The 16,052-nt window shown below is 44.8% G+C and overlaps 2 protein-coding genes across 2 annotated transcripts; both read right to left on the reverse strand.

The window, feature by feature from the left end:
• Positions 1 to 1,778: 1,778 nt before the first annotated feature.
• Positions 1,779 to 5,759, reverse strand: LOC144736820 (CUB and zona pellucida-like domain-containing protein 1). The gene is made up of 8 exons (XM_078619464.1): positions 5,606 to 5,759; positions 4,531 to 4,602; positions 3,659 to 3,843; positions 3,461 to 3,561; positions 2,795 to 3,097; positions 2,607 to 2,703; positions 2,152 to 2,323; positions 1,779 to 1,936 (listed from the first exon to the last, which is right to left on the reverse strand). Exons 1-8 carry the CDS (start codon positions 5,676 to 5,678, stop codon positions 1,833 to 1,835), a joined length of 1,107 nt encoding a protein of 368 aa, XP_078475590.1. The 5' UTR covers positions 5,679 to 5,759; the 3' UTR covers positions 1,779 to 1,832.
• A 5,296-nt stretch (positions 5,760 to 11,055) lies between these two features.
• Positions 11,056 to 15,053, reverse strand: LOC144736776 (CUB and zona pellucida-like domain-containing protein 1). The gene is made up of 8 exons (XM_078619393.1): positions 14,942 to 15,053; positions 13,849 to 13,920; positions 12,948 to 13,132; positions 12,752 to 12,852; positions 12,096 to 12,398; positions 11,908 to 12,004; positions 11,432 to 11,603; positions 11,056 to 11,213 (listed from the first exon to the last, which is right to left on the reverse strand). Exons 1-8 carry the CDS (start codon positions 15,012 to 15,014, stop codon positions 11,110 to 11,112), a joined length of 1,107 nt encoding a protein of 368 aa, XP_078475519.1. The 5' UTR covers positions 15,015 to 15,053; the 3' UTR covers positions 11,056 to 11,109.
• Positions 15,054 to 16,052: the final 999 nt, after the last annotated feature.

A 16,052-nucleotide genomic window follows, 5' to 3' on the forward strand; every position in this document is an offset into this window, starting at 1 on the left:
GAAATTGTCTTTTCCGAGACCAAAGTTCTCTGCAAACCTCCGGGCTACCATCAAAGGTTTGTACACGAAGCCATACAAATATCCAAACACAGACATAATTTCAACCGTGATGATGGGTACAAACTCAGTAATCACTGGAAAGATGTTATTAACCACGCAAAAAAGACTTAATTACACTTTTTGGACCATCTTATCTGACAGGCACTATTTTAATTTACTTCACCGAGTGTTAACATCCACAGTGTTTAACAGTAATCTCTTCATTGTTCTTTGATCACCGCTCGCCACGTTTCCATTCATTGTGTTGAGCACTACGTGATGTCTTTGATCACCGCTCGCCCTCCGTCCCGGCGCGTCTCCATTCATTGTGTTGAGCACTGCGTGCAGTCTTTGATCGCCGCTCGCCCTCCGTCCCGACACGTCTCCATTCATTGTGTTGAGCACTGCGTGCAGTCTTTGATCACCGCTCCTCCTCCCTCCCGATACGTTTCCATTCATTGGCTACCACAGCCTGATAAGCTCTCCCCCCCTCTCCACCTCCCTTCAACTTGCTTATAAGGGATTACATCTTGAATCATTGCTTCACTTGATGCAGCTAATTCGGCTGTGACGGTCCCACCTGATGACGGAGACTTGTGTTGCCTCCGAAACGTCGTGAATTTTATTTTTGTTTTGTTTTATTTTACTTTCATTAATTTTAATGTTTTTACCTACGTGACTTTACCGAAAAAACCTGAGAATACGCTACATGACCTGCATGAGCTTCTTCCGGCACGGATCTTGGCATAGAGTTCCAGGATTTTAGGCATTTTCAAAGGAACAGTCCCTGTAAAAATGTGAAGCAATGTAGCCCTGAACACGTTCCTTCGGAGTGGACAGGTTGGAACTTCGTTGGACAGCGCATTCGTGCGAGCCGTGTCACGCGGCGCAAGCTGCGTGGGGCTGTGCATCACGTGGTGCCGAGCCCACCCAAAGCGCTCTATGAAATACAAATAGAGGGCGTGGCTATGCACAGACAAAATCCCTGGTGGGCAGTGTGGAACTGTTGCTCCTACCTCTATATAATGGTCCACAACAGCTAGCACAACCAATATTATCACATGTCCTTCGACCAAACATCACAGCCAAGTAGTAAGGTTTGGTCACGTGTACAGAACTGGAGCAATTCCATTCATAGTTGAGAATGTCAAGCAATTTCAACTGTAAAATAAGTATAACCCGTAAAAACAAAGTTTTTCACTAAATCCTTCATATACGTGGCAGCTAGAGTCCTCTCGTCTGGCTTGAGATGGCTGCCACCTATGGGTCAGATTATTGCATTGCACCATTAAGCAATTGGTAATTAAATATAATATTTTTTGTCCTAAAAAGTGTAAAATTTTGGAAAAAAATTCTCACTAACATTGTCACGCACAACGAGTTGTGGAAAATGTCAGCTCGATAGGATTACAGGAAGTGGGTTAGTGAACGACCGAAAGATTTGCACGGTCCTAAGCAAGCGAACTTAATATAAAAGATTTAAAAACAGGCAATAGCATGTTTTGTCAAGATATTTCCCAATTGCTCAACGTTATATCATGCAAGATGCCACTGGTCTGATGCTGGGCCTCAAACCGCAAAATTTGTAGGTACAAGCAGCATCACGCCATGGTCACCAAGATCTAGAAAAATTTAACCTTTAAAATCCCATGTTTATGTCAGCCAGTGTCCCAAGTGGAAAGCATGCAAGTCGACCAGGTAAAGAGGTTTCATAAAATAAGCGCCATTAAAGTCATAAATCAGTTTGAATCCATGCTTTATTTTCTATCACGTGCACACGTCAAACATCTGCATCACTTCTTAGCCAGCATCTTCTTTGAAGCAAAGCCCAAGGCCACAAGGACGATGGAAGCAATCGCTGCAATGGCCACAACACCAGGGTAGTCCAGGACCTCCGCTGCAAATTGGACAAGGCAACTGGGTAAGGCGACGTATAGATACATTTCTGAAACCAGACATTTGCATAAGTTTAACATTAAAATAGGTTTCCCAAATATAACCCTGTAATACCCATTTTTAGCCTATGGTAGGAGGTGTAAAATACGGCTCACAGTTTAGACCCTAAAGTAAATTAGGAAACCGTATTGAACTGGTAAAACGTAAAAAACGCACAGCGGGATAGGGCGGCATCCTCGCTGTAGACAAAGGGTCCTCTGGTGAAGATGTAGACCGGGGTATCCACGGTTTCCAAGCTGCTCCTCCTTTTCCTGGCCAGACATCCTTGATGGCAGCGAGAGGCAGTCAAAGAAGCCTTGCAAGCTATCAATGCAGCGTGGATGTACACCTGCATGAGTGAAAGGGAGGCTTACAATAAAACAGCACGTGCAATTTAAGGGGATGTGAACGCCCCAGGAGACACCCAACAGAATCATTAGCAAGCAATGTTTTACCATTGGGGCCAGTCCAAGTTGATAAAATGAGGAAAATCCATTGCAGAACAGAAGTTCTAAATTAGACAAATGAGGCAAAGTTGTAAATTCCCCAGGCCATTCTTGATGCAAGGCAAAGCATAGCGCCAAGGCTCGAAGTTTATGATAGCTTTTACCATGATGGGACATTGAGCTCACGTATTTTTTATCTTGAGCAGTGAAGGCAAAGGCTGGGAAGGTGAAGCGGCGGGCAGTGGCGGTGACGGTGACGTTCACAGTGCTGTCACGCAGACACCTACAGAAAAGCAGGCCACAGATTAGGCAAGAAATAGAGGCTCAAGGACACTTCAGCCAGTGTCAAGCGCGAGAATAGAAAAACGACGCACCCTTCTTTCACGAGATAATATTTCAGCGGATCAAGGGGGCTAATGGTGGGAGTTGCGTAGAGGTCGACGGTGAACAGGGAAAGGTCGAGGCCGGTCTTGAGGGACAACTGGAGATAGAGGGTTTGACGCAGCTGCACCACTAGGGGGTAGTCGGTGGGCAGGTATGGCGCCAGGAACGTTGAGCTTTTGTAGAAATCCATCTTCAGTTCCAGTTCGGCATAGACGGTCTGGTTGAGCACAACCTTGGTGCTGTTGGGCTGGAGTGCTAAAGACGACAAGAGCTCCGTCCTCGGAATCTTGCAGCTATTATAAAAATGAAGGGGATAATGCAAAGAAAAGCGCATCAGTGTCTCGGTCTGAACAAATTAAATCCTATCATTACAAGAGCAGAGTTTAGTTCAAATTACGGTGCATCAAGCCATTCTCCTAAAAAATGGGTCACGTAAACAAGTACCAATCATGTTTTTCAGTTCGGCAGTCAGTTGTGAAACTGATGATAAAATGTAGCTTTTGGATAAGATCTTTCATTTGAAGGCATGCCAATATCCAGGAAATTAACGGAAGGGGTCGTCACGACAGGCTTGGTCACGCCATTACGTGGCATTGCAAGAATGACGATTAGGCAACTGAGAATCTACGTGTCAAGCATGGGTTTTGGTCACATACATTGCATTGACCATGATGTACACGAAGTCGTAGGTGATGATGCCGAACGTGGTACTGGGCAGAGAAACCGTTTGAGAGAAGATGAGGTCTGTGCTTGTTTCCTGTGGGGGGGGGAAGATACAAGGCCGATTAGAACCGATTGAAAAAAAGCAGGAAGTCAAGTTAAAGCACTTTATATAAATAGTGAATATTGGAGACCTCAAAGACGGTGCCACATTCTCCGAGCGAGATGTTGAACGTGATGTACGGCCCAGAGTCTGTCAATCTGCATGCAGGAGTTGCAGAGTTCATGACGAGATCAGACGCGCCATAGCCCAGCAGAACGCTTTTCGCGATCTTCGCAGACATCCTCTCCTTGACGCACTCCACCTCGTAGGTGACACCTGTGAAGACATTCAATGAGACCCACGGACAGTGATTAAATTTAGCAAAGCACACGGTTATACAAAGTGTCTAATGATGACACACGCAAAGAACAGCTCAATACGTTTCTAAAATGAGAAAGCTCACAAATAATAGTACAGGTCAGAATACATTTTTCTTAATGCATTGAATGTCGACCAAATTTTGCCCCTTGAGCTAGTGCTCCGTGTAAAAGCAGAAGGGTGGGCCCATTGCAAACTTTGCATATTTAACCCTCCATGTAAAAATGAGATTTCTACGTAGTGCAGAACATGCGTTTGTGCCCTTTTGAATACGGTTGTAATATAGCAAATACAAATTTAAAGCTTGTTTGTACCAACTGCACATCATGCAGCTTCATTGCCTTCCCCCCCACCAAACCTGCAATAGGAGTGAAACCAGTGCACATTCTTTGGGTCTTTCGGTAAAGCCACGTAGAAAATAAAATATCACAAAGTTTCGATCGCAACAAGCAATCGTCGTGAGGTAAAAATAGGAGCTGCCGAGGCAGGATGTTATAAAGGCTTGAGATGGGTGTAGCCCAAGGATCAGCGAAGTAGGTGGGGCCAGAGATGAAATTTCCAGACGAGGTATACTGCGTGGCAATCGAGATTGTCTTGGGTGGCAGTCCCGTGTCACGTGGACACGTGCACAGCATTGTGTTTTACCCGCAGGGATCGTAGATGGGGGCAATTCCTCATCATCGATAGCCCTCAAGCCACGGTTGGCAGCTCGATGGCCTTCAAGGAGAAGCACAACAGCAGGGTTAAAGTGTGGCATTGAAAAATCAATGGGTACAAAGCTTTCACTCGCGCAACAGCATTTCCTCCATTTAGTCCTGACGCTTTCTTGAGGAGTGTTCCACACCATTGACAGATTTTGTCCCGGTAACCAGGGAGATCCACGTTTGTTAGGACGTTTACAGGAATATCAGACGAGTCGAAAGGATTGTATGCATGGAGGCGTTGATGAAGGGCAAGCAAACAATAAGAAACAAGTTGCTATTATCATGCACAAGCGAATGCAACTGTTATTGGGCAAAGTCTAACTACACCAAAACCCTGCCCATGGCGGTGGTTTCGGTCGACAAACCTGACTTTGCACGAAAAAAAAGCGTTCAATTTTTTTTAAATCACCCTCCCGTTTCAGGTTACTTTATACCAATCCAAACAGGACGCAATAATTCAAAATGTAAAGTATTACTAATATTTTATGAATTATGGTCAACATGCGTTGCATAGTAAATGTATCGAATAAGCATACTCCCTCCAAGTAGCGTGTCGTACACGTACTGCACACCACAATTAGACTGCGTGGCTGAAACGAACACACGACCTGGAACCAGCAATGGGCTGCATTGGAGACAAGATGGCGCGTGTGCTTCTGCAGCAGTACAGTACTTAATGCATACGCGAATGTTGCAGTCAAATTCAAGATGGCCACCATAAGAGGTCACTCAAATGGGGATTACATGTAACACCAGACGCTTATTATAACTTGCCCATTCTGAGAAATGGATTCTTAGGCGACGTTGAGTAAACTTCTAATAACAAAGAACGCAAGACAGAGTTCGATACATTAAAGAAATTCAAATAATGTACTGCATTTCTGTTCGATAGTTGCTAAAATCAATAAGTCTCATTGCCAAGCGTACGAGTTGCCATGAGAGCTGTACTACGCTTAACAACTTACTCTTCACAAGCTTAAAATTACGCATGGTGAGTGCCGTGTGATAAGCCTCACCTACGAAGCCCGGATCCGCAGACAAAACACCGACTACGCAGAGCACCACGACCCAGGAAAGCAGAGACTCCATCTTGATTCTCAGGCGAGAGACAGGAGAACGGTGGTCTTATTCGGCCATTTATAGTCGCTGAGGGTTCCCTCTGATTGGTCGCAGTGGCACGCTGTTCAATTACCTCGTGTCTCTCATCGATGCTTTGTGTTTCGATTACAATACACTTACTTGAATCTGGTATGCAGGCATTACCCCTCAATTAAGGAGCGTACAGTCCACTGTGCTCAGGTGTACGAGAACATGTTGCTCGCTTGTAGTAATTCAATGATTTGATTATTTTTCAACAATAAGGGGTGTGGAATCACTTATGGAACCTAATTGAATTTGTTTAAATTGTATACATCAATACAAACAAGTAAACCCGTAAAAACAAAGTTTTTCACTCTAAATCCTTTATATGCGTGGCGGCTAGAGTCCTCTCGTCCTCTGGCTTGAAATGGCTGCAATCTATGGGTCAGATGATTGTCTGCCAGTATTAAGCAATTGATAATTAAATATTTAATTTGTTTTCCCTAAACAGTGTAAAATTTTGGAAAAAAAATTTCACGAAAATTAATTGTCACACACAACGAGTCTGTGTGGAAAATGTCAGCTCGACTGGATCACGGGAAGTGGGTTAAAAAACGAGCGAAATATTTGCACGGTCCTAAGCAAGCAAGCGAACTTAATATAAAGGATTTAAAATATATTCGCCTGTGGAGGACGCGGGGATCGATCCCGCGACCTTTGGCATGGGAAGCGAAGGCGCTACCAACTGAGCTACTCCGCCACGGCCTGTGGAGTGGTTACGCTCTGGGCTCTTATACTGTGACGTTCCGCCAAAGCGATGAATGAGTTCTATTTGAATATATGTAAAATAACATTTTTTTGCCTAAAAAGTGTAACATTTTGGGAATTTTTTTTCACGAACATTAATTGTCTGGCACAACGAGTCTCTGTTGAAAATGTCAGCTCCATTGGATCACGGGAAGTGGGTTAAAAAACGACCGAAAGATTTGCACGGTCGTAAGCAAGCAAGCAAGCACGCAAGCAAGCAAGCACGCAAGCAAGCAAGCAAGCACGCAAGCAAGCAAGCAAGCACGCAACAAAGCAAGCACGCAAGCAAGCACGCAAGCAAGCAAGCACGCAAGCAAGCAAGCAAGCACGCAAGCAAGCAAGCACGCACGCAAGCAAGCAAGCACGCAAGCAAGCAAGCAAGCACGCAAGCAAGCAAGCACGCAAGCAAGCAAGCGAACTTAATATAAAGGATTCAAAAATCACACTTGTCCCACTTTATGAACGTGCATATTTAAAGGATTCATGTAATCAAATCTATCTAAATGTGTGGAATCTCGCAAGTTCTGCAGGGACTAAGCCTGGTTTTGGATGGGTGCACACCAGTGCAAGATACCACGGCCTTGCGATGAAGCCAAGACATGGTAGTACATAAATTGACGCATTTTACGGAAAGAGTTTTGCATTAATTTGGTCTGTCTTAAGATTGAATCTATCTTTTTAAATCCTTTATATTAAGTTCGCTTGCTTGCGTGCTTGCTTGATTGCTTACGACTGTGCAAATCTTTCGGTCGTTTTTTAACCCACTTCCCGTGATCCAATCGAGCTGACATTTTCCACACAGACTCGTTGTGCGAGACAATGAATGTTCGTGAAAAAAAAAATTCCAAAAATTTTACACTTTTTAGTCAAAATTTTTTTATTTTACATATATTCAAATAGAACTCATTCATGGCTTTGGCTGAACGTCACAGTGTAAAAGCCCAGAGCGTAACCCTTCCGCAGGCTCTGGCGGAGTAGCGCAGTTGGTAGTGCCCTCGCTTCCCATGCCAAAGGTCGCGGGATCGATCCCCGCGTCCCCCACAGGCGAATATATTTTTAAATCCTTTACATTAAGTTCGCTGCCACGCATATAAAGGATTTATAGTGAAAAACTTTGTTTTTACGGGTTATACTTATTATAGCTTCAAATGCTATGTTCTTGTATTCGTGGGTTTTCTTTGGTTACTCTGGAATCCTCCCACGTGTCTTAAGAATGGAAGTGGCTAAACCACCCAGAGCAAAACATCTGCCTTAAGGGGCCGTCCATAAATGACATCACGCGATTTTGGACGATTTTTTACTCCCCCCCCCCCCACCATCGGCACACGGCATCACAAATATTCAGACCCCCCCTCATATATGACGTCACAAAGCTCTTCCCCCCCAAATCGCTTTAAACTATTGTAATTGTAGTGCGTATTTAATGTGTCCCTGCACTCTGATGGTGTAAGATAATACATTTTTTTTAAAGTATATTTAATTAAATAGAACGTGTTGATGTGACGTCCCATTTCTCAACCCCCCCCTCCTCACACATCGTCACAAATGTCTGACCCCCCCCCCCCAGGTGCGTGACGTCATTTATGGACGGCCCCTAAGACTTATCACGGATTCCCTGGTGGGATATATAGCATTGCAAAAGTGTATTATTACTCTATTGGTACCTCATTTGCCAGTAAAAATATGATAATTGGTTTATTACCCTTTTATCTGTCAACAATGTTTTTTTACTGGCAACTGAGGTACCAATGGTGTAAAGGCTTACCCCGAGCTCTCATACTCTGATGGTGCATTGTCTTTGAGTTATGCGCCTTTTGGCGTCATCTGGTCCAAACCATGTGAGGCTAGGCTCTAAGGAAAGCTGTCTCGGGTGTGGACCAATCAACTTCAAGGACAGTGCATACATTATCAGAGTTATGTTTTTGTTTGCATTATGACTGCATGTATTGTGGTCTATGCAAACATGACTCCTCGTAAAAAACGTGTCAATTTTGTTGCCAGATAAAAAAACAATTATCATTGTATTATTACTCTTCATAATGCAATCATCATTATCAACATTAAATCCGCGATTGGATGAAAGCCTCGACAAAATGCAGCCACTTCTCACGACACCTTGGTGCAATATTCCGCCTCGCACCTGCAAATGAACTGATTTTCTCGCTCCATCTCCCTGCCGGATTACCCTCTCAGATGCGTTGCATTGCTTGAATGTCTCAGTTATTCAATTCCCCCAATCATAAGTAACTCCCTGTAGGAGAATCTAAACGATTATTTACAGACCACTGACGTAATTTACACAATTGCAATAAAAGACTCCGTCAGGCACTGCTGGTCTCCGTTGGTCTTTTATTCAAGTTATTTTTCCGCACCCCGCTGGTCTCCTCCGCGGACCAGCATCATCTGGCACATGCCCCGCACGTGCTTCCTCCTCAGCTCCTCCACTCGTCCTCAAACCCCGCTGGTCCTGACAAGTGATCAGCATCTCCTCTCGCGTGCAACGCAAGCTCCTCTCGCGTGCCACGCACGCTCCTCTCGCGTGCCCCGCACGCTCCTCTCGCGTGCGCCGCACGCTCCTCCGTTAGCTCCTCCTCGCGTGCGCCCCGCACGCACTCTCCTGTTAGTCGCTCCGCTCCTCCCCGCTCCGCACACCGCTGGCCGATGGTGTGCCGAAGCCCCATCAGCCACGTGGCTGATGGCGCGGCGGCCCCCCAACGTGGTCCTGCTTCTTCACTCCATCAACTGGCCCCGATCTCTCCCGGGCTCCCCTCTATTTCGTCTCTCCCACGTGACCCTGACTCCTCCCTTTCCGGATCGTCAGATCCGGCCTTCCCATACTACCCCGCTGGCTCCACCTCCATTCACCTCGCTTCCCATTGGAGCCGAGGTGAACGGTGGCCCCTCCCACACGCCCCCCATACCGGGCTCCGCCCCCAATACCCTGGGCCGTGTGATTCGGCCAGAGCCCAGCAGCAACCCCATTTATGCTCGCATTACACAATTACTGGTGACTTTCCTATAAAGCAGATATCTGCATGTTGTTAATGTGTGAACGCTGATGGACCAATTTAATCGCGAAGACAAACATCGTTTTGCTAAAAATCTATATAGATGTTATTGGAAGGCAGTACATCTCATTATACACACAGGGATAATCTTAATAATATTTTAATTACTTTCACTTTTATTTGAAATTAAACTGTCTATCAAGTTCTAACATTTCAATTGGACCTCATAGACTGTCAAGAAATTCGTGCGTTTTCTTCAAGGTGCAAGCCAATATTTTTTCAAACCACGTTTGTGAAAAACCCTTCAAGTTGCCTACTTGGCATTGGAAAAATTTGGTCACCTTGTATGTAATTTTGCCAAAAGTGTGGCAATTAAATCGTTGTGCAATTCCGATTATACCATGTTTCAAGCCAATAATATTGGCGTCCGAGAGCTTTGATGATCAGCCATTTCTATTTGTAATCCACAAAGCTCAAGCACAATGTAAAACCTACATCTCATTAGCTCTAGCGTGGATCATAGGCCACTAAAGATCAAATGGTCACTTCGAGGATGGCGTTTGAGTTCAGACACGAATAGCATTGACCAGTGCCAGATTATCCTAGGAGCAAAAGTAGCTACATATGCTACTGGCTCCGTACCTTCTGCTTTGCGCCAAATGCTTTGAAGCTATCAATTTCGGTTCAGCGATTCTTCACTTGCTCTGTTACGATTGCCTTCAACTTTTATGAACCACCGGTTTTAAGGTTAGTTAATTTGTCATCAGCCGACTGTATAGCAAGTGAAACGAGTATTTAAAAAGTAGAAAAAAAAAATTGGTGGTTTTTTTTTTATTTCGGGTCCAAGATATGCTACATGACCTGCACGAGCTTCTTCCGGCACGGATTTTAGGCATTTTAAAAGGGACAGTCCCTGTAAAAATGTGAAGCAATGTAGCCCTAAAACACGTTCCTTCGGATTGGACAGGTAGGAACTTCGTTGGACAGCGCATTCATGCGATCCGTGTCACGCGGCGCAAGCTGCGTGGAGCGGCACGTCACGTGGTGCCGAGCCCACCCAGATCACTCCATGAAATACAAATCGAGGGCGTGGCTATGCACGACAGACAAAATCCCTGGTGGGCAGTGTGGAACTGTTGCTCCTACCGCTATATAAATGGTCCACAACAGCTAGCACATGCTTGCGCAACCAATATTATCATATATGTCCGTAGACCAAACACCACAGCCAAGTAGTAAGCTTTGGTCAAGTGTACAGCACTGGAGCAAATCCATTCATAATTCAGAATGGTGTCAAGCAATTGCAACTATAAAAACAGGCAACAGCATGTTTTGTTAAGATCTTTCCCAATTGCTCAACGTTACATCATGCAAGATGCCACTTGTCTGATGCTGGGCCTCAAACCGCAAAATTTGTAGGTACAAGCAGCATCACGCCATGAAGGTCACCAAGATCTAGAAAAATGTAACCTTTAAATCCCATGTTTATGTCAGCCAGTGTCCCAAGTGGAAAGCATGCAAGGCGACCAGGTGAAGAGGTTTCATAAAATAAGCGCCATTAAAGTCATAAATCAGTTTGAATCCATGCTTTATTTTCCATCACGTGCACACGTCAAACATCTGCATCACTTCTTAGCCAGCATCTTCTTTGAAGCAAAGCCCAAGGCCACAAGGACGATGGAAGCAATCGCTGCAATGGCCACAACACCAGGGTAGTCCAGGACCTCCGCTGCAAATTGGACAAGGCAACTGGGTAAGGCGACGTATAGAAACAGGTCTGCAACTAGACATTTGTATACGTTTAACATGAAAATTGGTTTCCAAATATAGAACCCTGTAAGACCCATTTTAGCCTGTGGTAAGAGTTCTAAAATACGGATTTAACAGTATAGACCCTAAAGTAAATTAGGAAACCGTATTGAAGTGGTAAAACGTAAAAAAACGCACAGCGGGATAGGGCGGCATCCTCGCTGTAGACAAAGGGTCCTCTGGTGAAGATGTAGACCGGGGTATCCACGGTTTCCAAGCTGCTCCTCCTTTTCCTGGCCAGACATCCTTGATGGCAGCGAGAGGCAGTCAAAGAAGCCTTGCAAGCTATCAATGCAGCGTGGATGTACACCTGCAGAGGAGTGAAAGGGAGGTTTTAAATAACAAAAACAGCACTTGCAATTTAAGGGGGTGTGAACGCCCCAGGAGACACCCAATCGAATCATTACCAAGAAATGTTTCACCATTGGGACTGTTGGGCCAGTACAAGTTGATAAAATGAGGAAAACCCATTGCAGAACAGAAGTTCTAAATTAGACAAATGAAGCAAAGTTGTAAATTTTCCCCAGGCCATTCTTGATGCAAGGCAAAGCAAGGCTCGACCCTACCACTCTAAGTTCATGATAGCTTTTACCATGGTGGGACCATGAGCTCACGTATTTTTTATCTTGAGCAGTGAAGGCGAAAGCTGGGAAGGTGAAGCGGCGGGCAGTGGCGGTGACGGTGACGTTCATAGTGCTGTCACGCAGACACCTACAGAAAGACAGGCCACAGATTAGGCAAGACATAGAGGCTCAAGTACACTTCGGCCAGTGTCAAGCGCGAGAATATTAAAACGACGCACCCTTCTTTCACGAGATAATATTTCAGCGGATCAAAGGGGCTATTCGTGGGAGTTGCGTAGAGGTCGACGGTGAACAGGGAAAGGTCGAGGCCGGTCTTGAGGGACAACTGGAGATAGAGGGTTTGACGCAGCTGCACCACTAGGGGGTAGTCGGTGGGCAGGTATGGCGCCAGGAACGTTGAGCTTTTGTAGAAATCCATCTTCAGTTCCAGTTCGGCATAGACGGTCTGGTTGAGCACAACCTTGGTGCTGTTGGGCTGGAGTGCTAAAGACGACAAGAGCTCCGTCCTCGGAATCTTGCAGCTATTATAAAAATGAAGGGGATAATGCAAAGAAAAGCGCATCAGTGTCTCGGTCTGAACAAATTAAATCCTATCATTACAATAGCAGAGTTTAGTTCAAATTACGGTGCATCAAGCCATGCTCCTCAAAAATGGGTCACGTAAACAAGTAGCAATCATGTTTTTCAGTTCGGCAGTCAGTTGTGAAACTGATGATAAAATGTAGCTTTTGGAGCAGATCTTTCATTTGAAGGCATGCCAATATCCAGGAAATTAACGGAAGGGGTCGTTACGACAGGCTTGGTCAAGCCATTGCAAGAATGACGTTTAGGTAACTGAGAATCTACGTGTCAAGCATGGGTTTTGGTCACATACATTGCATTGACCATGATGTACACGAAGTCGTAGGTGATGATGCCGAACGTGGTACTGGGCAGAGAAACCGTTTGAGAGAAGACGAGGTCTGTGCTTGTTTCCTGTGGGGGGGAAGATACAAGGCCGATTAGAACAGATTGAAAAAAAGCAGGAAGTCAAGTTAAAGCACTTTATATTAAAAGTGAATATTGGAGACCTCAAAGATGGTGCCACATTCTCCGAGCGAGATGTTGAACGTGATGTACGGCCCAGATTCTGTCAATCTGCATGCGGGAGTTGCAGAGTTCATGACGAGATCAGATGCGCCATAGCCCAGCAGAACGCTTTTCGCGATCTTCGCAGACATCCTCTCCTTGACGCACTCCACCTCGTAGGTGACACCTGTAAAGACATTCAATGAGACCCACGGACAGTGGTTAAATTTAGCAAAGCACACGGTTATACAAAGTGTCTAATGATGGCACACGCAAAGAACAGCCCAATATGTTTCTAAAATGAGAAACCTCACAAATAAGAGTACAGGTCAGAATTAATTTTACTTAATGCATTGAATGTCGACTAAATTTTTCCCCTTGAGCTAGTGCTCCGTGTAAAAGCAGAAGGGTGGGCCCATCGCAAACTTTGCATATTTAACCTCCCCCCCCCCCCCCCCCATGTAAAAATGAGATTTCTACGTAGTGCAGAACATGCGTTTGTGCCCTTTTGAATACTGTTGCAATACAGCAAATACAAATTTAAAGCTTGTTTGCACCAACTGCACATCATGCAGCTTCATTGCCTTCCCCCACCCCCAGCACCAAACCTCCAAATCTGTAATAGGAGTTAAACCAGTGCACATTCTTTGTGTCTTTCGGTAAAGCCACGTAGAAAATAAAATATCACAAAGTTTCGATCGCAACAAGCAATCGTCGCGAGGTGAAAATAGGAGCTGCTGAGGCAGGATGTTATAAAGGCTTGAGATGGGTGTAGCCCAAGGATCAGCGAAGTAGGTGGGGCCAGAGATGAAATTTCCAGACGAGGTATACTGCGTGGCAATCGAGATTGTCTTAGGTGGCAGTCCCGTGTCACGTGGACACGTGCACAGCATTGTGTATTACCCGCAGGGATCGTAGATGGGGGCAATTCCTCATCATCGATAGCCCTCAAGCCACGGTTGGCAGCTCGATGGCCTTCAAGGAGAAGCACAACAGCAGGGTTAAATTGTGGCATTGAAAAATCAAGGTACAAAGCTTTCACTCGCGCAACAGCATTTCCTCCATTTAGTCCTGACGCTTTCTTGAGGAGTGTTCCACACCATTCTTGACAGATTTTGTCCCGGTAACCAGGGAGATCCACGTTTGTTAGGACGTTCAATCTTCACTTTACAGGAATACTAGACGAGTCGAAAGGATTGCATGCATGGAGGCGTTGATGAACGGCAAGCAAACAAAGAGAAGCAAGTTGGCTATTATTATGCACAAGCGAATGTAACTGGTATTGGGCAAACATTCTAAGGACACGTAAACCCTGCCCATGGCGGTAGTTTCGGTCGACAAATCGGACTTTTTACGAAAGAACGTTTATTTTTAATCACCCTCCCTTGTTAGGTTAATCCAAATCAATTAAAACAGGACCAAATAAGTCTGGATGTAAAGTAGGATTAATATTTTATGAATTCTTTTCAACACGTGTTGCATAGCAAGTGTGACCAATAATAAAATATCCCCTCCAAGTAGCGTGTAGTAAACGTACTACACACCACGATAAGCGTACGTGGCTGAAACGAACACACGACCTTGCACCAGCAATGGGCTGCATGGGAGACAAGATGGCGCGCGTGTGCTTCCGCAGCAGCACAGTACTTAATGCATACGCGAATGTTGCAGTCAATTCACGATGGCCACCATTAGAGTTCACTCAAATGGGGATTTCACGTAACATCAGACGCTTATTATAACTTGCCAGGCAAAGTCTGAGAAAGGGAATAGATTCTTAGGCGACGTCGAATAAATCACTAATAAACAAATAACACAAGACCGAATTCGATACATTACAGCAATTCAAATATTGTACTGCATTTCTGTTCGATGGTTTTTGAAATCAATAGGTTTCATTGTCAAGCGTACGAGTTTCCATGAGAGCTTCATTACGCTTAACAACCTTCTCTTCACAAGCTTAAAAACACGCAGCGAGTGACGTGAGAAGCCTCACCTACGAAGCCCGGATCCGCAGACAAAACACCGACTACGCAGAGCACCACGACCCAGGAAAGCAGAGACTCCATGTTAATTATCAAGTGAGAGACAAGAGAACGGGGGTCTTATTCGGCCATTTATAGTCGCTGAGGGTTCCCTCTGATTGGTCGCAGTGGCACGCTGTTCAATTACCTCGTGTCTCACATCGATGCTTTGTGTTTCGATTACAATGCACTTACTTGAGTCTGGTATGCAGGCATTACCCCTCAATTAAGGAGCTCAGGTGAATGAGAACATGTTGCTTGCTTGTAGTAATTAAATGATTTGATTATTTTTCAACAATAAGGGGCGTGGCATCACTTATGGGACCTTAATTGAATTTGCTAAAATTGTATACATCAATTAAAAATCACACTCTTCCCATATTATAAACGTACATATTAAAAGGATTCATGTAATCAAATATTTCTCCCCCACATGACGCCTGGTTTTGGATGGGTGCACACCAGTGCAAGAGACCTCGGCCTTGCGATGAAGCCAAGACATGGTAGTACATAATTTGACGCATTTTACGGAAAGAGTTTTGCATTAATTTGGTCTGTCTTAGGATTGATTATAGCTTCAAACGCTATGTTCTTGTATTCGTGGGTTTTCTTTGGTTACTCTGGCATTCTCCCACGTACCTTAAGAATGGAAGTGGCTAAACAACCCAAAGCAAAACATCTGCCTTAAGGGGCCGTCCATAAATTACGTCACGTGATTTTGTACAATTTTTTACCCCCCCCCCCCCATCGTCACATGGCGTCACAAATAGTCAGACCCCCCCCCTCATCTATGACGTCACAAAGCTCTGCCCCACCACAAAAAACATACTTCAAATCGCTTTACACTATTGTCATTGTAGTGCGTATTTAATGTGCTGCTGCACTCTGATGTTGTCGGAGAAAACATGTATTAAAAAGTAGGCTTTCGTCCGTGAATATTTGTCCTTTGAAAACGTGACACATTTTTTACTGTTTGGCTGTGTCGGGTAGTGGAGGGTTACGACACATTTATAAATAACGCGATCTGACCCAAAAACTTATTTTATGAATAAATAGAACGTGTTGACTATATTTATTTAATGT

Source organism: Lampetra planeri, chromosome 63 (genome assembly GCF_965212315.1).
Source record: "Lampetra planeri chromosome 63, kcLamPlan1.2.h2, whole genome shotgun sequence".
NCBI classification, from domain to species: Eukaryota; Metazoa; Chordata; class Hyperoartia; order Petromyzontiformes; family Petromyzontidae; genus Lampetra; species Lampetra planeri.

Bases quoted from the DNA above. Each gene is read 5' to 3' on its own strand.
- LOC144736820 (XM_078619464.1), bottom strand. From the start codon at position 5,678: ATGGAGTCTCTGCTTTCCTGGGTCGTGGTGCTCTGCGTAGTCGGTGTT. The intron at 3,098-3,460 runs GTATGTGACCAA...TTTTTATAATAG, and splicing joins TACATCATGGTCAATGCAAT to CTGCAAGATTCCGAGGACGG. The intron at 1,937-2,151 runs GTGCGTTTTTTA...TCCAATTTGCAG, and splicing joins GGATGCCGCCCTATCCCGCT to CGGAGGTCCTGGACTACCCT.
- LOC144736776 (XM_078619393.1), bottom strand. From the start codon at position 15,014: ATGGAGTCTCTGCTTTCCTGGGTCGTGGTGCTCTGCGTAGTCGGTGTT. The intron at 13,921-14,941 runs GTGAGGCTTCTC...TTCTCCTTGAAG, and splicing joins TGCGGATCCGGGCTTCGTAG to GCCATCGAGCTGCCAACCGT. The intron at 13,133-13,848 runs GTAATACACAAT...ATGTCTTTACAG, and splicing joins CCCATCTACGATCCCTGCGG to GTGTCACCTACGAGGTGGAG.